Raw genomic sequence first — 20,597 nt, forward strand, 5'->3', positions numbered from 1 at the left:
CTGTGGGGTCAAAAAGCATGGATCATCAACCAATATTTGGCGATGAGGACGGGGCACATGTGACCAAGATAAACCAACTGAGTGATGACACACTTTGATTTGACTCGTTCCGCCCTAGCCAGACAGCTTGGTGAGGCCCGTTACTTGAGGGTCAAGATACGGATATAAGTGACAACGTCCGCGTCTGAACAGCCTGACTTCGTGAAGGAAGGTGTATTCCAGCTAAAACGGCCAAATCAGGATTTTTCAGATTGCTATCCACTATCCAAGGCTTAGCTATGGGTCTCTGCGGAGCGACCCAACCTTGTCGCGCGCGACTACTGGGTTCTGATTTTGAAGAGTACTTCGGCCTCGCTATCTGGAAGGATTGCCAGTCCATAATGCTTCTGCCAGCTTCTTTTCGCGTCTGGCTTATGTTTGATATCGTAGCGCATTAGCAGGTGTGCCAAGATTACCTTGATCTCCGCGCTGGCAAAGAAACGTCCAGGGCAGGCCCACAGGCCGTGTCCGAAGTTGATATTATCCAGCCCGGTCGAGGCGTGTTGAAACTTGAGTTCGTTCCCCGGAAGTTCTCGGAGTCTAGAAAACCGAAATGGGTCAAATTTCCCAGGCTCCCGGTAGATGTTCGGGTCGTTGTTAATTGCATGGCTGTTGATGGTCATACGGGTCCCTGTGGGGATGAGATGCCCTGTAGAGGTCCTCAGTCCCTTTGGGTCTGTGACGATTCGTGGAATGTTCACTGCAGGGCAGCCGTCATCAGTATTTCAAGGCCGCAAGAAGAGCCAACCAGAGTGTCAACGTATAGCTGACAACACGCACTTACCTAATGACGGAGGACTGAGCCTCTGGGATTCCTTGGCGAAGCTATCAAGCTTGCGGAGTTTGACAAGGGAGTTTTTGTCAATCACCCCGTCTGAACCACCTAGGACATCGATTACCTCCTGTCTCATGGCTTCAATGTCCTCAGGACTTGTGGCAGCCAAGTCGAAAACGATATAACTCAGGGCATTGCTGAGGTTGTAGATTGATGCGAAAGTGGCCAGAAGCTGGTCTCGTCCTAGCTCTTTGATGGATGGAGGATGGGAGTATTGGGACATGAACCAATCCAGCATGTCGCCTCCTGGCTCCTTACCGCCTTTGACTTTGCCGGCCGCGTTGTCTTGGTGCCATTGACTGTGTGTATCCCTCTCAATGAGAAGCGGGGTGAGCTTTTGCTCATTAATAGTCCGCTGCCTCTTTAGTTTCCTAACGGGAGGTAGAATAGGAGCAACAAGATAGCGGAGAGGTTGGGGTAGAATATGTAAGATCATCCAGGCCCAGGACACTGTCTGCGTGTAGTTGACAGTAGCTTCAACCCATTCTTCGTCGCGACTCAATGGCAAACCCACAAAAGCTCTCCCAGACATCAGAGATGCTATACGTGACATGGCATACCGCGGTTTGATAGAGGTCCAGTCTTCGCAAGGTCCGATATTCTGGGTTACAGCGTAATCCACCTCGGCGGCAAAAGATGCCAGTACTGTTGGTGTATTTCGAGTAAGTACGTTACGCATAGCACTGTCGAACTCGTCTGCTTTGGTGCCCATGTATGTATACTCGCCCAGGAAAACATCGTAGTGATGCTTCCTGAGTTGCATATTAGGTTCAGATCTGTAACCTGGAGATTGTCCGATGTGTACTCACTTGATGGAAACCTGTGTCTCTGGGAGGCTTCGAATCGTCTCCGTTTCTGACGCGGGGAGTACAGCCATATCCATTCCAGGGAGCGAGAGCATGAAAGGTTCATTAGGGCACTGGAAATGGTCAACACATGGGTGCATGCGGCTTTCCGAAACCCCAGCTGGGTGTTAGGCTTTTGCGTACCTGCCGATGAGCTTCCTCCAGAACTTCGACCACATTGTTAGCCTTGACCTTGAACACTCGTAGACTCCTATTTTTCGGAGGTCTATAGATTGCTCGAACCACCCAGACAAATAGTACAGATAACAGTATACCGATAAGTGGCTTCATTAACGAGTCGCCGAAATGAAGAATCGGAGGAAGGTCTGCCATCAGGCGCGACACTTGAGATTTGAGCGCCATCTTCATAGTATTGGCCGCGATGCATCCAGCTTGCTTTCCCTTGTTCAGATGTGAAAAAAAGTTGGATTACAGTGTCCTCATCACGTTTGGGGTGGGAGACCTACAATCATCTACAGTCCAAGTTTTAGGTCTCGGGGCACAGTGGCCGCCTGGTCCGGAGTCCGAGGATTCATAGAGCCCGAAAACGATTAAAACAGACTCGGCAGGCATTCCTCAAATTTTTGAGAACATCACACTGCTCTAGCTATTCATGTCGACGCTGCTAGCTCAAACAGTAGATACTGCAATGGATGGCATCTCAATCTGGTACTTTGCCTACGGGTCCAACATGTCCGCGGCCGTGATGAGCAAACGCGGATTGAAGCCGCAGGGTGCCGAGAACGTCATAGTGCACTCTCACATTCTTGTTTTCGACGTTTTCGGGGTGCCGTACACTGATCCCGCCATGGCTGGGATCCGCCGGAAGCCTGCCGAGTGCAGCGAGCCCTCAGTGCATGGGGTCGCTTACTTGCTCTCGGCTGCCGACTACAGTCGTCTCAAAATTTCCGAGGGAGCCGGAACTGGCTACCAGGAAGTCACCCTGGAGGCCGAAATCATGCACCATTCGGAAGGTCCAGGGTACCAACATACGACGGCCGGCTCTCTACGGCCGACCTTCGCCGGAACGACTTCCCGGTCTCAGCCCAGCCTGATGGTGACGACTCTACTGGCCAGGAACCCCTTTGAACCAGTACGAATGCCCAGCGTACGCTATATGGTGAGAACAGCCAGTCTCCTCCAGATTTCATTGGCAAGTTCTAGTGTTTTGACAGGTGTTAGAATCTACTCATTGATGGGGCTACGGAGCGAGGGTTGCCGCAGTCCTACGTGGACTATCTGCAGTCGTTGCCTAGCTACACTCCGCCTCCATTACATTGGCTGCATCACTTTTTTGCCATTCGAATGTTTCTGTGCTTTTGGCATCCGATCCTAAGTTTTACTATGAAGCGGGTTAAAGCCAAGGCCGATGCCAGTCCCGAATGGGCCGCGGTGGCCGTCAACTTGCTGTTCAGAACGATGTGGCTCCACCATGATGCCATTCATCGGAAGCTATGGCTGTGTGATGGAGGAACAACATCTGGCTACTGATACCTACCTTCAGTCTATGCCCATCATCACGATCCATGGAATTTTTGGGCTCTAGAAACTTTTATCTTCCAGTTGCGCGCTCCATTCTATTAGTCTAGTAATTTACGTCCAAAGTTTCGTAACAAGACGTGATCTCCATTTTTCAAGCCTTTCCAGAGAGGATGACCGAATCGACGGCACCTCCGATGGGTGGTGAGATCAATATCAGTAAAATTCTACGTGAAGTCCCATTAACAGGTCTGTATTGCTGCAAATGGTGTCCCCTGCGCCAATGAGTTCTCATGACGGTCTTGCTGACGCTTTGTTGACAGACGGTCACAATGACTTTGCGTGGATGATTCGTGGCTGGCTGCGTAATCGCCTTGACCACTCGAACACGGTGGACCTGGTCGATCTTCCTATCGGCCAAACTGATTTACAACGCCTGGAGAAGAGTCGAGTAGGCTGCCAATGGTGGAGTGCATTTGTCCCTTGGTGAGTCCCTTCTCTTGGCAGCTGCAACCACTGTTGGGATTGCAAGCGCTATCTGTGCCAGGTCGTTGGCTGATGGTGTCTTGTGGGGGAAAAGCCCTTCTAAAACAGATGATTTCTCGACCGCGCCTCTTCTAGACACTCTAAGAACGACCTTGCAACAGATCGACCTCCTCCATAATATGTTCAATCTTTACCCGGACACATTCGGTTTTGTGACCGAGTCCAAAGATATAATGACCACTTTTCGGAGTGGTCGAATCGCTAGCTTGATTGGTGTGGAAGGGCTTCATCAGATTGCCAATAGTGCTAGTGTCCTCCGCATGTTTCATCGACTGGGCGTACGATATGTGACACTGGCTCACGACTCAAACAATCTCTACGTAGATTCAGCTGTAGGTTAAACATCCATCACACTGCCTTACTCGACATTGACATGATTTGCGATCGGCTTCTGAAACTGGCAACATTTAGACATCACGAACTCCATTTCATCATGGTGTATCATCAGAGGGTCATGAGATCATCGCTGAGATGAATCGCATAGGAATGTCAGTAACTGTATAGCCCTACTCTATGAATTAAGTCTTACCTACTAAATGCACGGTACAGGATCCTTGACCTTTCTCATACGAGCCATGAAGCTCAGCGTCAGGTTCTAGCCCTATCTACTGCTCCTGTGATATTCTCTCACTCGTCCTGGTAAGTCAACCTTAAGGCTCACCGTTCGCGCAAAACTAAGCATTTCCCATTCTTGATGGCCCAATAGCTTTGCACTGTGCGCACATCCAAGAAATGTTACAGACGAAATTTTGAATCTTTTGAAAGCCAATGGCGGCTTGATCATGATTTGTTTTCTTCCCCCCCTTCTCAACTCTGATGGGGAAAAGGACGCAACCTTGGACCAGGTTGTAGATCACATTGTCTATGCAGGAAAGAAGATCGGATTTTCACATGTTGGGATCGGTTCTGATTTCGACGGGATGCTGAATGGGCCAAGTGGACTGGATGACATTGCAGCCTATCCCAATCTTGTGTCCCGCCTAGCCCAAAAAGGTCTCAGTGAGGATGAGCTACGGCAAGTCTTAGGACTAAATCTGATACGGGTGATGAGGGAAGTGGAAGAGACCGCGCAACGGTACAGAGCTAGGGGCGCTATGATCCTGTCTGACGATGTTTCTCCTGTATGGACTGAGGAGCAGATGTCGATTTTGATGGAAGCAGAGTCAATGAGGAAGGGTGTTCACTGAAAGACGAGAGAGATGCAGAAGAAGAGATAGGTATTCATCTAGCACAAGAGATTAATCTCCTTGGGAAAGGCCTTCACTGTCCATTCGGCCCACTTACTCTAGCGAAGGGGGCAGAGGTAAAGGTAGAGCTAGAGGTGGCGAGTGCTTGAACGGCGACTCGGCTGGCCTCACGCTGCCGAACGTCCAACGGACCGTTGCAGTCCCTGTCGCCATCAGGCCCTGATAATCTGTCCTTTCGTGGCGGGCCCTGGGCACTCGCAGTACAACCTGCTGGGACTTACTTCGGCATTATCCACGTTGCCATGTGACGCATTAGACGCAGGTCCACACTCGACTCGGGTGCCGTTAAGAGCTATGGCCTATCGTGAATCATCCTATGAAATACGGGTGAGATTCCGCCAGACACAGATCACTAAGAAAAGGCCAGTTCTTTGAAGTAGGTGAGAGATCCAAAGGTGATTGCATTGGGGCTTGTTATTTGGACCTATCCTACAACCAATCACCCGCATGAGCCGTTGCGCTCACGCTTCTTCGCACCCGAACCGAGAACGTCTTTCAACATGAGGCCCAGCACCTTGGCAGACTATGTGTTGGACTCTCAAGTCCTTGAGGAAGTGACTATAGCCCTGGGAAGGTGTGTTGAAGAGGTTAACTTTGACAAAAGCTTTGTCTCGAACGGAGGGGACTCCCTCAGAGCCACCATCTTGAAATCGGCACTCGCGTCACAAGGATACCACATCACGAGAGAGTCTATACTCAAATGTCGTTGCTTGGGCGATTTGCTCAACAATTTACAATTCAAATCGCTAGTATCATCTGGTGTCTCTCCTACCACCGACCGGCCTTCACGCGGGCAGAGAACAGACAGTCCAGCGACATCCCTGACCTCAATGAGCTCGCCTCAATCGGAGACAACCTTTTCAGATTGCCCATCCGGAAGATCTCTACCAGACGCTTTGCATCTACCGGTCGAAAAGGATCTGGCACTCTCGCCACTTGTGCAGACTTGCTCTATAGCTCAGAGTGAGGCAGATGTTCTCACAGAGATGCAGCTTTCACTCATACACGAATCACTCACTCATTGCGGGTCCAACTTAATCACGTACACTGAGCGTCATCCATCTGAGAGCATTCCTGTACTTCTAACGGCGTGGCGTAAGGCAATCGAGCTCGAGGATATCTTTCGTGGCTCTTGGTTCAGCGAATTAGTCTCTATGCGGACAGCCTCATCGACAGTACCAGCACAATGGAGTGGCTTTTCCCTCGATGCAACTGTATGCGAGTCTGGAAGCAAAGACAGTTCCACATCAACCATCACTTGGGTCGTACATCATGCTTTCATTGACGCATACTCCTTCAATCGTTTGCTATCGAAAGTCCAAGCCTTGGCAGTCGGGCAAACCCCAACCCCTGGACCCTCTTTCTGGGATTGGGCACGGGATCTGCGCAGGTATCAATCAATAAACAAGGCCACCGGAGACGCGTTCTGGAGAAAGTCCATTGCCAAACATAAGGAAGCTCGATCGGAGCTTCTGCTTCCTCGCCCAAGCCGTGCTGTTTCTGCACACGAGACGGAAGATGCTTCAGTGGATACGCTGCATGTCAAAACGGAAGCCACATTATTGGAGGCAACAGCATTAAGCGCCAACATCACCCCTGCAGCTCTCTATTATGCGGCATGGGTCTTGTTGCTCGCTGTCTTCACGGATTCAGATAGTATATGCTTCGGAGCAGTCATGAGCGGCCGTGGCATTGACGTTCCCGGGTCCTTAGAAGCCATTGGGCCACTGATCAATGTCATTCCGTTTTATTTCACCCTGAGGAGGACCGACAACGTCAGATACTTGCTGGAACAAGTTTTCCACAGTCTGGTTGAGCTGGAAGCATTCAGCTGGACCACTACCGACAACGGCTTTGTTCGGCAATATGACTCGGCGCTGTCCGTACAAATACAAGAGCCTGGGGAGATGTCATGCCATCGATTCAAGCCCCTCGAGACGAGTATCGCACAGCACTCTCTCATACCTATCAGCGTCACAGTGAATCAACAAAATGTGGCAACCATCGACTTTCACTCGGATCGATTCAGTCGACGGGACTCTGCTTTGATTGTGGAATGTTACGAACAGGCGTTGTCGTCGCTGACAAATCTGGAAACAACTGTCGGCAATATTATGCAGGCTCTCCTCTCATGCCCTTCTCATAGCCAGCTTATGAGATGGGGTAACTGTATCTCCGGTCTGACAACCAGAGCTTCCGTTACACAGGATCTGGTGACCCTGTTTGAGTCAACTGCAGACGCTTATCCCGATGCAACTGCTGTTGAACAGGGCGATGTAAGCCTGTCCTATGAGGCGCTTTATACAATGTCCGGTCAAGTAGCTCAGGAACTGCTTCAAATCACATCTCCTGGAGACGTTGTCTGCGTGCATGCCGATCGGTCAACTAAATGGATCGGTGCGATCTTTGGAGTCCTCCGAGCTGGCTGCACCTACTGCCCGCTCGACCCAGCACTGCCGATGAAACTCCGAGAGTCAATGGTGTCTGCCGTTCATGCAAAGGTGTTCATCGCAGGCACCAACGACCAGTTACAGACGGATGTTCCCAGAACTAGCAAGGTCGCCGTGTCCGTCGAGACCATGTCGCTGGTTGAGATAGAACCGCTTGAGCGCCGAGCTTCCCCTCGACCCTGGACGGCAGCCTACATTTGCTTTACGTCTGGTTCTACTGGAACTCCCAAGCCTGTGGTGTGCTCACATGCTGGTCTAGTCGCATTCCAAAGCGACTTCGAGGTTCGATTGAATGCTAAACCGGGTGTGCGTATTTCGCAGATCATGTCCGTCGCATTTGATGGGAGTATGCACGAGATTTTCTCCGCCATAACTCATGGGGCCACCCTCGTACTCGCGGCAGGGGCCGACTCGCTCGAACCGCTCAGCAAAGCTGACTCGGCTATCCTGACACCATCGCTAGCCCGCGCGTTAGATCCAACCGAGTTTCCCAATCTCCGATGGGTAGGCGTTTCTATTATCCTTAAATCGGCCTTGCTAATCAGTTCCCGCTCAGGTCTATCTAGTTGGAGAGCCCGTACCGCAAAGTGTGTCTGACAGGTGGTCCGTGTCAACGACTCTCTACAACATGTATGGCCCATCGGAATCGACCTGCGGTGCGACAATCAAACGGCTGCTTCCTGGCCATCCCGTAACCATTGGCAAGCCGAATCCTACGACGCGCGTGTACATCTTGAATTCGCGACGGCAACTGGCACAGCCAGGAATGATTGGCCGCATCGTTCTCGCTGGCGTCCAAGTATCCCAAGGTTATTTCGGCATGGCAAAGGAGACGGCAGAGAGATTTTGGGATGACAGTATTGCCGGTAATGGAGAGAAAATGTATGACTCTGGCGATCTCGGCTACTGGAATGAAGATGGTGAGGTCGTGTGTATTGGCCGAACCGACCGACAGATAAAACTGCGAGGGTACCGCTTGGACCTCGACGACCTGGAGATAAGAATTGCCAGAAACATCGGAGAGGTGCGGGCTGTGGCAGTCACTTTGCCCCGCGGCACCAAGGACGAACTTGTGGCCGTGATGCAGCCAGCTACGCTGGACCTCGTCGACTTGCGCGAAAGGCTGCAAGCAACACTTCCACCTTATGCAGTCCCTCGCCATATTGTTCTGGTGGAACATATTCCAACTACTGGCGCAGGCAAGACCGACTACAATGCCATCGCGTCTATTCATACATCAAAAGGCATTCTGCCCACGGAAACGCTGGTCACCGAGACGGAGAAGACGATTGCAGCAGCCTTTCTCGAGGTTCTCGGCAAACCAGCAGCATCGTTATCGATTACCCGCCACACAAGATTCACCGAAGTTGGAGGCCATTCCATTGAACAGATCAAACTAGCGAGGCATCTTACTCGGCAGTTCGCTATCGCTGTCTCGCTGACCATGGTCATTTCAAACCCTACCATCAAGGATTTGGCCCAGAAAATCGATCAAAACAAATTTGACAGCAAGATCATCCAGTCTGTCGATGTGACTCCTAGACATTCCAAAGACGTCGCGCCTATCGAACAGGACTGGCTCAGCAAGTATCGAATCGGAAGTGGCATCGCGTGCTTCAATGTTTCGTTTCTCGGCCGTATGAGGCCTGACGATGTCGACACATGGCGTCTCGAGCATGCGTTCAACACAGTACTGGGTCGACACGAGATACTCCGCAGTCTTTACCGTCATGTTGGCTCACCTCTCGCATCCAAATACCATCGAATAACCACTGAATATTCCCCAAAGGTTGAGCGGCTGACAAAGTTTGACGTCTGGTCAGAGCTAAATCGACCCTTCCACTTGGATCGGGAACACCCCATTCGCGTGTTGTTAACTGCTGGAGAGATCCTCGTCGTGATCAGCCACGTTGCCGCAGATTATACCACACTGTCAACCATCCTCCGCGAGGCATCTTCTGTATACCATGGCCTTGAAGCACCCCCAACTATAACGATATATCCTGACTCGAGCTTGTGGGGATCAAACCTCTCTGAAGACCATACTGGCTTCTGGTGTCAACTGGTCGACTTGCCACCTCAATTACCACGACTGCTGAGGAATTCGCCCCAGCGAAACAACTACCAAGGCCGGTCCATGGTTTTCAGGTTCGACACTGATAGCAGCCGGTCGATTCTACGCTGTCCTTCGTCTGCGAACACCAGCCTACAACAATTAGCCCTCGCTAGTGTGGCCCTCGCACTTCACACTTCAGACTCCGATACGCTCGAAACAATTCTGGATGTGGTACTTGGCGTTCCTTACATGAATCGTGAGCGCACAGAGCATGCTGAAGCGGTCGGTCTCTTCTTGCAGCCTCTTCCAGTACGCATAAAGCATAATTGGCCCTCGAAAAGCGTGTCGGACTTTCTCAGTACGGTGCAGCAAGCAACCCAATCTGCGCTCTCTCACGGGATTCTATGGCATCAACTATTGGAAGTGGTTTCTTTCACACCAGAGTATCCTGATCATCCGATTTTTGATGTCATGGTGGCATTTCACGAGCCTCGATTAGCCCAACAGCTTCGCATAGACATACCAAGTCTCGAGCCTTGTCTTGTCTGGTCCGAAGGTGCCAAATTCAAGCTCATGTGCGAATTCACGGTAGCTGCGGATAGGACTGTTATCTTGAGGATGGAGTATGATCATACCTGCCTCTCGCATGGAGATATTAGTAATCTCTTGCAGCGTATTGTATCTTGCATGGCCACTCTCGTGACGGAGCAGACCCTCCAGACCTCGGACATCACTGCTTTTGGTACCACTACGCCATCGTACGGCCACGTACTCGACCCAGATAGAGTTTTGGGTAAACCTTTGGTGGAGCTAGCATGATTTAGATTGCCCCCTGGCTATTTTACTCTTGGAGTATGAATTCACTTGACGATTCGCAGCCTACACTACGTGGAGGAGACACCTCCTCCGAGCGACTGGCGCCAGTAAGATGTCAACGGTCTTCTTGGCAATATTTCCATGCTGACAAGACTAGAAATACTCCGTAATGTCCGGGACGATATGTCAGGAGACTTTCGGGTGATATAAAGGCCCGCTGGGTCTGAAAGATGCATTATAGCAACTCTGAATCATCTAATTCTTGTGGCATCTTAGCGATCCTCGTGTGCATTTGTATCTAGGGTCTGAGAGCCACAAGTGGCGCACGGCACCAATGGTGATCACTGGTCACTACTGTGGCATGATAAATTTTTCATTGCTTTGATATTGTTCTCCACGAGACGCACAGTCTACAGCCCTACCTACTTGCTCTGCATCTGAGATTGTTACGAGCTTTGAACTTCAATAACTGTGGCGAAAGGACAGGGCAGGTGGATGTATGACCCTGGATACTGCAATTACGTTGGTTAGCCGGTATCAGTGGCGGTTCTCCATTCGTGGTTTGCAGTGACGGAGCGTGTTGCCAGCTTGAGAAACGCGATTCAATGATTACAATGTCGGGGTCGGCTGGCAACAATGTCATCGGGCCGCGTGAGCATTAACGCCTCGGATTTCCGCTATCGTCGGGCTTACAGGGCCCCGAGCAACGAGGCCCCCCATCTCACGGCAGGATAATAACCAGATGGTTGCTGAGAAATGGAGCATGCATACAACGCCATCTTGATTGGCTGTTCCTACATTTGTTCTACTACTCGCGGCATGAAAGCTCAGGCGACGTGTGTATTCCGAATTTACCAACAAGGGGCAATACCTTGATTCTCGTCCTCGGCTGAATATAGTGATAGCTAGGCTCTCAACAGTCTGCTCGACCTTTGCATTGCTCTGCACCCACTACTTCTCACGATGGAAGGCCTAGACCAGCTTTCGGAGCGTATGAAGGACACTGTTGCCTCCATAGTTCCCGGCATTACTAGTGCTCTCGAGAACCGTACAAACAAGATAGACCTTGCAACAGCGGAGAACTGGCTGGTCAGAAGGGAACTACAAGATATCTACAAAACGGCAATTCACGAGGGAATCACGTCAAAGGTGCTTATCATGCTTCTTCCAAACCGTGATCTACCTTGAGTAAGACTGAAACAGCGCGATTTAGACACTTTCCTATTCACAAGCTCTGGGCGGTGACATAGAGCTGCGAGAGTCACTCTGCCAACTTTTCAATAACTATTTTCACCCATACCAGTTGGTTCAAGCTGAGCAGATAGTAGCAACACCTGGTGCAACACATTGTCTGGATGCTTTGCTCACAACAATCTGTGACGAAGGGGACAGTGTACTTGTACCTGCTCCTTATTGGAGTCAGTGGCAAACCCCCCTCCCCACCCGCCGCCCCCTCCTCAGTGAAGGGTTGCTCTAAGATTGACTTTGCTGCTAAATAGATGGATTTGGCCTCCACTTCCGGCTCCGACCTCGTGTCAACGTGGTACCAGTCGAAGTTGACTGGGAACGTATTTCACTCAACAAGAGTTCTCGCCCTTTGGACCAGAGCCTACTTCCTGCTCTCAATAGGGCCATGTCTACTGCACCAGACAAAAGCAGAATCCGAGCATTGGTCATGACAAATCCTCACAATCCATTCGGGCAATGCTACCCAATACATGTTCTCGAGGAAGTAGCGAATTTCTGCAAGGAGAGGAACATTCACTACATATCCGACGAGCTGTACGCTCTTAGTCAATTTGCCGACAACAGATTCGTTTCCGCGCTCGCTTTTAGCATAATGAAGCAGCCCCTGTCCACCACAACATCGATAGATAATCATATTGCCCCACCGACGTCACTTTCAAGAAAGAGGCTGCTTCCCGAAGACGAAATAGGCAACACGGGTGTCAAGAGGGTGAAGATCCAGGATTGGTCTCACCGCTCCACCACTGGAGAAGAAACACCAGACACAACCGTGAACACTGCAATGGTTCACGTTCTATGGAGCACTAGTAAGGATCTGTGCTCAAGCGGCATTCGCATGGTAGGTTCAGAAGAGCAACCAAGTTAAGTTCGTTAGACTAGCGAGTGGTTCAGTTCTAACAGATCGTTCGCAGGCTGCGCTGGTGAGTCAGTCATCACGGTCTAGATTGATTCTAAAGTCGGTTGCACTACTGTCTAGCATGCATCTTTCTTCGCTGAGCTCCTTGGCAACGAAGCATCTCTTATGCTCGGAGCAGTTCCCTGATGTAGTTGCGACTTTGTCGATGCGGCTCTCCGGAGCCCACAGCATTGCAGCAGCACGATTCCGACGCTGGAACACTCCCTTTATCACCCCAGATGCGGGTCCATTTGTGTTCGTTCGCTTGGGGGAGAAAGAACACGAGAGCAGTATCATCAAGAGGCTTGAGGAGGCTGATGTCATGGTAGCTCTGGGACGCAGCTTCGGTAGCCCTGGATGGTGTGAAGGTGATGGTGGGTTTTGGGTTAGAATCACTGTAGCTGTACTCCCCGAGACATTGTGGGATGGATTGCAGAAAATAGAGGTAGCCTTGGGATACTAGCGTGGTGCAAGCTTCCTATGTTCGAATTATAAGCACTTAGAGACCAACATGTGAAAAGACTGGAGGTGTCATTCAATCATTTAACTTAGGCCGTTCGATTCAGCCGTTTGTGAAGAGGAATCAATGAGAGCCTTATTTACATCATGTTGAAACCTGTGTGCACTGCAAGTACCTGTACATGAGGCTACAAATCATTATATTATGTGCTTCCGAAAAGCAGTCGCCTGAAAGTGCCCGGCCTCTATTTTACTTACGGAAATGATGTTGGCAGTCTCAAATCGGATTGTTTTGTAGCGGGCAAGCAAGTCTTCCTTGGCCTTGGCACGAAAGGCACTGGGACATTGGTGTGTCCCGCGTAAGGAAATTATACATGTGAGAAGCTCGCACATTGCGGAAAACCTCGTCGGAGAAGACCACGGCATTGTAGAGCTGTCGTGCGAGACTAGTCGCAGTTGCGAGGCCTACGGCACCTCCACCAACAATGATAACATTGAGCAACATCAAGGTTGACATTATCTTTACTAGATAGACAGTCTAGTTGTTTTCTCGGACCAGTCTCGTATTCTCGGAACATGGGGGAATGCTGAGTGCTGACGAGGAAATAACCGAGAGAGGGGACTGCTTGGACTCAAGAGGCCTGCATATCGATGAGGAAGACCTTTGCGGGGAGGAGTTACTAGTGACCGGCTCATGCAAAACTTTGTCGACGTATCGCAGATCATATGGGAAGGACCCGAGTGAGTGGGCCGGAACACACCCGTATCGCTGCAGAAGGCCACCGAACAGAGGTACCGTATACAACCTTCGGGCTCCTTGAAGCTCCGCTGAAGTACTGAAAGATAAACGTACAAAACTCTGAGAAGATCCTGAATGCTCATGGACGCAGCAAACGGGAGGATGATCCAAGACAAAGAATTATAAGAGACCTCGGATCTCAGTCCTCGGCTATGTCTGACACACCACCTCCAGCAGGCCCCAGGCGCCCCATCGCCCACATTCTCGATGCGCTTCAATGTTCACTGGATGCATTCAACCGTCTTCTGTCAGAGCCACTGACAAAAGCAGAGCTGTTTAAATGCCTTCACGATGGCTCAGGGCTTCCGGACAAGGAAATCTCGGCAAGCGCCGACAGAATTGTGGACCTCCTTGGCTCGATTGAACATCTACTCGAACCTGGTGCTCTGAAACTCGCAGATCATTTTCTAGGTCAGTCTGACGTACCAGGACCCGAGAGCGGCCTGGATTTTTTTTCTCTGCTAAATAAAACTCCTCCTCAGGATATTCGACCACAAAATGCCTTGTTGCGGCGGTTGAACTCGGCATTGCTGATCACCTAAGCCACGGCCGTTTGAAGTTGACTGAGCTAGCCTCGGTGGCTCAGGCCAAGCCGAATAGACTTGGTCAAATTCTCAGGCCGCTGTATACCAACAATATATTCGCATATGACGAGTTGACTGGAGAATATGCGAACAATCATGTCTCGGAGCTCCTGAGAAGCGACCACTGGACACAATGGCATAACTGGGTGGACTTGTACGGTAACGAATTTTACGAGATCGCCACCGGGATCCCGAAAGCTGTGAAGGAGGATGGGCAGGCTCGCTGTGCTGCACAGGTTGTCTTTGACACCGATGACAACATGTTCACATACTTTGACCGGCGTGGCTGGGTGCCACGACTCCATCGGACCCTCGGTGGCGGTGCCAATGCGATGGCCCCGGGGATACTGGAGGATTATCCCTGGCACGAGGTGGCGAACACCACTATCATGGACATTGGAGGCGGTGGCGGAGCCTTGATTGCTTCGCTTCTACGTGGTTTTCCGACCATGAAAGGTGCTATCTTTGACCTCCCCACAGTCATTGACCACATCGGTCCGTTCTTCGGGACTGGGGGCCAGTTCAACGACATCGGAGCCCGTGTAACGGACCTGATCGCCGGCGACTTCCTCAAAGAAGTGCCGCCTTTCGATGCCTACACGATGAAATGGGTTTTACACGACTGGGACGACAGCCTATCACTCCAAATCCTGCGAAACATAAGGACAGCCATCAGGGTGGGGGTGGGAAGCCGGCTTGTCATTCTCGAGTCTGTTCTGTCGGACCGAAGAAGCTCTAGGCTTTCGGTCTACGGCGACATCAACATGATGATGACAGCGAATGGACAGGAACGCACAGAGTGGCAGTGGCGCACTCTCGCTGAAGCAAGCGGGTGGGTCATGCACGGTATCTTTCCGATTCGTAACGCATGGGTTCAAGCTATTGACCTCCGACCATGTGAACCTTTCCAATCCAAGGAGCACAATACCATCGATGGCCCACGACAGGATTTGAAAGCTTGCGATAATGGCGAAAGAGCTCAAGAGCCTACCGAAGGAGATCATGCAAAGGAATAGGACCCGGATCAATCATTTTAAGTCGTCGGGGGTCCACTGCGCTCCGTACAAGTCAGAAGGTTCCGAAGTGATGGTTTCGGGCCGATGCGGCTTTAGTCAGCCCACTGACGAACCATATGCAAGCAGATCTATTTGGCGATTAAAGCGAATGTTGTGTTCCTAGATGTGTTCTTTATGTACCCATTGACGTGTCCAGTCTCTCTTTGATCTGCCAGTGACGAGTGAAAAAGCAACCAATATGGCCGGGACGATAGGACCAATCCATCACGGGGATGTGGACTTGGACGGTGAAAACATGGTGTTGTACATCATCAAAGGTTTGTCTTGGCCACCAGCAGCATTGACCATGTCCACCAAGTTCCAGAATCTTACGAAATGGCAGCCGATCAAACCTCGTACATCAACTACATTAAACCCTTGATCCTGGCCCTCGAGTTAGATGCGCCCCATGTACTGTCTATCATCGACACCAAGGATGACTGGTACTTCAAAATTCATCCGCAGAGAATGGTTCCAGCCCTTAAAGACAGTGATCCGGAGACTGGGGACACCGTCATTGTTTTTGAATCTACGGCATGTCTCCAGTATCTTGGTGAGCGCTTCGACAAGGACGGTAAGTGGGTAGGAAGGAATGCATCAGAAAAGGGCAGGATCTTGGCCTGGACATCGTACCAGACAGCAGCCTTGGGGTAAGTTCTTGGACAGCTCTCGTCAAGATGGAAGTCTCCGAAAACAACTGTTTTAGATCACCCGAGAAATGTCTAATTCTTCTCGAAGACCTACTGCGAAATACTGGTTATACTTCCTCCGCGGCTATCCGAACAGGCAGAACCCTGTGCAACTTCCAGAGACCATCGAACAGCGAGTGCAGCATCCCTTTGAAAGATGCTTTGAGTAGTATCAGCTGACGCTCTTCGCTAGACTAAAGAAGGACACTCTACGGCAGTGGGACATTTTGGAGAAACGGCTAGCGGAGTCAGGACAAGCGTATATTGCACTGAAAGACCGTCCAACTATCGCTGATATTTCCTACCTGCCCTTCTCGATGCCATACATGTTCAATCTGTTCGGAGTCAGCATTCACGACTGGCCACATATCGACAAATGGTCTGAGAAGATGCTGGGCCGCCAGGCTGTTAGGACTGTTCTGGAGCAGGCGCCTAGATTCGGCCACGATGTGTGAACGGTTGACAGAGTTCACCAGCACTCAGTTTAGATGGACATACTGGATGCCATCCCACAATAGAGCCTCCATGAACCATGTTGATAAATTACAAATCAGGCATCCACTACGCATGCGAATGACGGAAAAGATAAACGAGGGTTGTATGAGGCATTTAGTTCCCTTTTTGATTATGGTGATAAGGGCATGCGAGAAAATGGGAAGCAGCTAATAAATGTGGCTATTGTCTTGGCCATTGCTGGTAGATTGTTCCATAAGAAGGTCACGTTTTCTGTGATTGCTTATGTGCACTTCACGGTCAATGACTTCTCGTTGGTTGACGGCGTCATCTTGATATAATGCAAGTGACGACTTGGTCTTATGAGAAGATGTACTCGCTCGGCATGGGATGAGTTTAGGTCCGAACTGTTGATTCCATCCCTGGCTGACGAGCATTCTATGCGGTAAGCTCCGCCGAGTGGCGGCTATGTGACGCGGAGCAGACCAGTTAGGCCTAGTTTCCAGAGGTGTTGAGGCCTCGAGCAAGTTTGTGTTTTCGGCCTCCGTGGTTTGGAGGCGGACCGGTCGGAGATGAAACAAAACGAACCGCAACAGTGGACATGTATCTAGGTGTCATTGAAGGCTACCAAGTTCCATTCTTGTCATCTTCCTCCCACTGTGTGAGCTTGCCCTCCAGTTTCCAAGCCCTCACTTTGCTCACAGAGTCACTGCACATATTCTTGGCGAGCGACCTATAATTTGTCACGATGGCCTCCGCCTCCTTGCTCCCTGGTGCTGGCGATTTGTTCCCCATCTTGAGTTCATAGAACAGAGTAAGGTAGGGGTCGTCTTCTTCCTTTGCCTCTTCCGTCTTGCTCCCGTAGGCCACGATGAGAGTGCTCTTTGCCCCAGTATCACGGGTCGTTGCGGCAACCTATTTCACCACCCCTGGTTAATAACGGATTACGTCCCTGTGTGTGAAACATGGCTCATAGACATACATATAACCCCTCCTGTACGAGAACATCCTGCAGGATCGTTGTCCCGTCCTTAGTGTGAACGGCGCCGTCGCCGATGACCATCTCCCTCACAAACTCATAGCGACCCCCTGATACGACCTTGCAGCTGTTGACAAAAGAACCAAAATCACCCGGGTGACGGGCACCTCTTTTGATACCTTGCCATAGCTCCGCGTGCGTGAGAAACTCCTCTGGCTTCGCCCCCTCGTTGGCGCGCACAGTATAGGCAATGTTGTAGGTGAATTCTTGCGATGCCATGATGTGAGATACTACCTCCAACCTTTCATCCAAGGAGTGGTGGAGATGACGAGGAAATATAAGTCAGATCAATCACCCCATGCAGATACGGCCCCCGAGCCGCTCCGTTGAGCCTACCTTCATCAGAGCCCAACTACTCCATTGTAGGCAAACGCGTCACACGGCCCTGTTCAGGCATCGGGCACCCCGCAACACTCATCCATTGGAGTCGGGACAAGGAATGTACCAAGGTTCCCCGCACTGTCGCGGCCCGCTCACGGCCTACCTTTAACGGCGGCCCGGTGTGTTTATTTGGAGTTTCTGCCACGAGATTGGCAACAGGACCTGCTGTGTGGCGGAATAACAGCTCTACTTCGTGGACATGGATGCACACAAGTCGGTATGCGGCAATACCCTCAATAGGACACCTGTGTTCGGCATAGCAAGATTCATCTCAACAGTTCTTATTCTACCCCTGTGCAATGTTTATCTTGCCTTTTTTCCCGTTGACGTTACATTAGCCGCTATTTACACATCATGTACAGGATTCAGTCCTTGTTCCGCCAGATAGTCATTCACAGCTGCCAAGGTGTTTTCCCATAACCCACATAATTGCACTTCATCCTCTGTAACTGGGTGTGCTGGGCAAAACTCTCCGGGTGAGAGTAGATACCTCCCCTTGTACCGAGCCTCGTTGCTTCTCACAACAGGTGCCGTAGCCGCGAACAGTGACATTACAGCGCCTTTGTCAACGGGAACTGCGGACAGCCAGATCAGGGGCTTGACCAGGGGAGTGAAGATGGCCATCGCGCCGTCGGTAGCAACCCCCCCAGGGTGGATGGACGTCGAGATGATGGGTATACCCTTCGCGTCGCATCGGCGTTGGAGTTCTTTGGCAAAGAGCACATTGGCAGATTTTGCCATAACGTAGCGTGGTAGATCTACACGAAACGCAAGAAGTCCGAATATCCACGACTGCCACGTGCTGAAGGTCTTGTGGTCTCGAAGAAAAGTGCGGGAGTCGAATCCAAAGTCGAGATCGTGTGGAGGCATAAGAGCTGAAACAATAGATGACAGCTACGCACCAGATGAGGCTTTAGTAATCACCATTCAAGCTTCTGAAGAAAAGGGCGCTGATGAAAACTGTATTTACAGTAACAACTCGGACATCGGCGTCCTTTTGTTGAGTTGCTCTCTCCAAGAGGGGGAAGAGCCCGAGGGTTAAAAGAAAATGACCGACATGACTGAAAAGTCAGAACAATAGGCCAGCGTGACAAGCTCCTAGAATGTTTCACATACCAGACAGCCATGGTCATTTCCCATCCCGCATCATTGGTCTCAAATTTAGCTAGGCCAACACCGGCGTTATTAACTAGGAAAGTCCGTGAGTATCTCGATACACAAGTGCATGCGTGATCGAGTGACGGCTTACTCAATATATCAAGCTTGTCTTCTCTCTGATGCATCTCAGTAACGCATGCCACAACAGCCTTTGGGTCTCCCAGATCCAACGGTAGCCATTCCAGCTGGCGAGGCTGGATATCGGGGTTCTCGTTGAGCAGTCGTGCGATAGCAGTCATTACTTTAGACTCGTTTCGTGCTGCAAGATATACCTTAGCACCGCGTAGGGCAAGGAATTTGACTGTCGAAAGACCAATCCCAGCGCTACGAGGCTCGCATTAGTCACGGTATCCAGAGTGGTTGCGAAAGGGAAGGTCAAGGTTAAGCCTACTTTGCGCCAGTGACAATGGCAACTTTGCCCCTGAGATCTGGCATCTCCGTCTTGGGGTCCCAGGTTGGGGCCATGCTTCTTCTGTTCACCCAGATATCCTACAATATTCCTGACCAAGGGAAAAATGCATGTGAACCGTCTGACACGCTTGTTGAAGGATGGGTGCCAAGATGAACAGACCCGGAAGACGAAGACGAAAAAAGTAAAAGATAACAAGATAACGAGATTTACTTTTCAAATACATAGAGCGACAGTGAAGGATATGTGTGTTTACTCCTGGTTTGGTTGCCAGTTCTGCGCGAAATTAGGCTTAGACGGACCGAGCAGGTCTTGACGCATCCACGTACTCCATACAGAGAGACAACGGCCCGCTGCATAAGCCACTAACGTGACCCTTCGGGAGGTTCCGCCGATCTTGCACCATCACACTCCGCATTGCGCAACAACATCATGATCAAGCCCGAGCTGAAGGCCTGAGATGAATTTGGGTAGGTGCCCCCCATAAGCATACTAGAAGGACTCTTTAGCATGTCCGATGACAAATATTCGCTGTTGGGCGGCTGGGTTCTCGATCGAGTGTGCCAAGAGGCAGCAACCCAAGCAGCTGGGTATCGGGGTCAAGTCTTCGACTCTGTGCTGATGAGGCACCACGCCTCTTGATACAACCATTTCTGGATCTGTCATGACGCCCCGCACGCACGGTTTCGGATATCCAATGCATCTTGGCACGAGCAACTGTGAAGTGCTGCACCGTCTCTCGAGATTTGATGCAGTTCTCTCGTTGGGAGAGATAAGCGAGGTCACCAGCCTCGTTACACGGCAAAAGGACAGGATGAAGGGTATGAAAACTTGATACAATGCTGTCCTGTGGATGAGTGTATTGTTCATAAGTCCAGAATATACCCACTGTGTGTCAATGAACTGACCTCTGCCCAGCCCCTGAGAGTGTAGGGGACAGACATGCAGCTTTTCAAAGAGAGGGAGGAGATGAGCTCCATCTTGTCGCCCTTAGCCGCGATCCAAGAGCCATCTCTTGTCTTTGAACATCCATACCAGCACGTCGACACCAGATTTTGTGAGAAAGTGTGGTTTGTATCCCCCTTTCCCCGTCTTAATTTCAGCCATAACCATCA

The 20,597-nt window shown here is 50.7% G+C and overlaps 6 protein-coding genes across 6 annotated transcripts; 5 read left to right on the forward strand and 1 right to left on the reverse strand.

Annotated features, from left to right (window-relative positions):
- Nucleotides 1-317: 317 nt before the first annotated feature.
- E0L32_011259 (uncharacterized protein) lies at nucleotides 318-2,082 on the reverse strand (the record flags this gene model as incomplete). The annotated part of the gene is made up of 4 exons (XM_031133968.1): nucleotides 318-739; nucleotides 824-1,626; nucleotides 1,684-1,793; nucleotides 1,864-2,082. 4 exons carry the CDS (start codon nucleotides 2,080-2,082, stop codon nucleotides 318-320), a joined length of 1,554 nt encoding a protein of 517 aa, XP_031000726.1.
- Nucleotides 2,083-2,368: 286 nt separating this feature from the next.
- E0L32_011260 (uncharacterized protein) lies at nucleotides 2,369-3,055 on the forward strand (the record flags this gene model as incomplete). Its single annotated transcript, XM_031133969.1, has 1 exon — nucleotides 2,369-3,055. One exon carries the CDS (start codon nucleotides 2,369-2,371, stop codon nucleotides 3,053-3,055), a length of 687 nt encoding a protein of 228 aa, XP_031000727.1.
- Nucleotides 3,056-5,491: 2,436 nt separating this feature from the next.
- E0L32_011261 (uncharacterized protein) lies at nucleotides 5,492-10,316 on the forward strand (the record flags this gene model as incomplete). The annotated part of the gene is made up of 2 exons (XM_031133970.1): nucleotides 5,492-7,945; nucleotides 7,998-10,316. 2 exons carry the CDS (start codon nucleotides 5,492-5,494, stop codon nucleotides 10,314-10,316), a joined length of 4,773 nt encoding a protein of 1,590 aa, XP_031000728.1.
- Nucleotides 10,317-11,276: 960 nt separating this feature from the next.
- Nucleotides 11,277-12,603, forward strand: E0L32_011262 (uncharacterized protein; the record flags this gene model as incomplete). The annotated part of the gene is made up of 5 exons (XM_031133971.1): nucleotides 11,277-11,462; nucleotides 11,617-11,731; nucleotides 11,813-12,399; nucleotides 12,473-12,481; nucleotides 12,538-12,603. 5 exons carry the CDS (start codon nucleotides 11,277-11,279, stop codon nucleotides 12,601-12,603), a joined length of 963 nt encoding a protein of 320 aa, XP_031000729.1.
- Nucleotides 12,604-13,866: 1,263 nt separating this feature from the next.
- Nucleotides 13,867-15,314, forward strand: E0L32_011263 (uncharacterized protein; the record flags this gene model as incomplete). The annotated part of the gene is made up of 2 exons (XM_031133973.1): nucleotides 13,867-14,125; nucleotides 14,197-15,314. 2 exons carry the CDS (start codon nucleotides 13,867-13,869, stop codon nucleotides 15,312-15,314), a joined length of 1,377 nt encoding a protein of 458 aa, XP_031000730.1.
- Nucleotides 15,315-15,689: 375 nt separating this feature from the next.
- On the forward strand, nucleotides 15,690-16,497 carry E0L32_011264 (uncharacterized protein; the record flags this gene model as incomplete). Its single annotated transcript, XM_031133974.1, has 2 exons — nucleotides 15,690-16,003; nucleotides 16,236-16,497. The coding sequence occupies 2 exons, from the start codon at nucleotides 15,690-15,692 to the stop codon at nucleotides 16,495-16,497; spliced, it is 576 nt and encodes a 191-aa protein (XP_031000731.1).
- Nucleotides 16,498-20,597: the final 4,100 nt, after the last annotated feature.

Source organism: Thyridium curvatum (assembly GCF_004353045.1).
Source record: "Thyridium curvatum strain D216 chromosome Unknown NODE_102_length_128654_cov_80.091529, whole genome shotgun sequence".
NCBI lineage: Eukaryota > Fungi > Ascomycota > Sordariomycetes > Thyridiales > Thyridiaceae > Thyridium > Thyridium curvatum.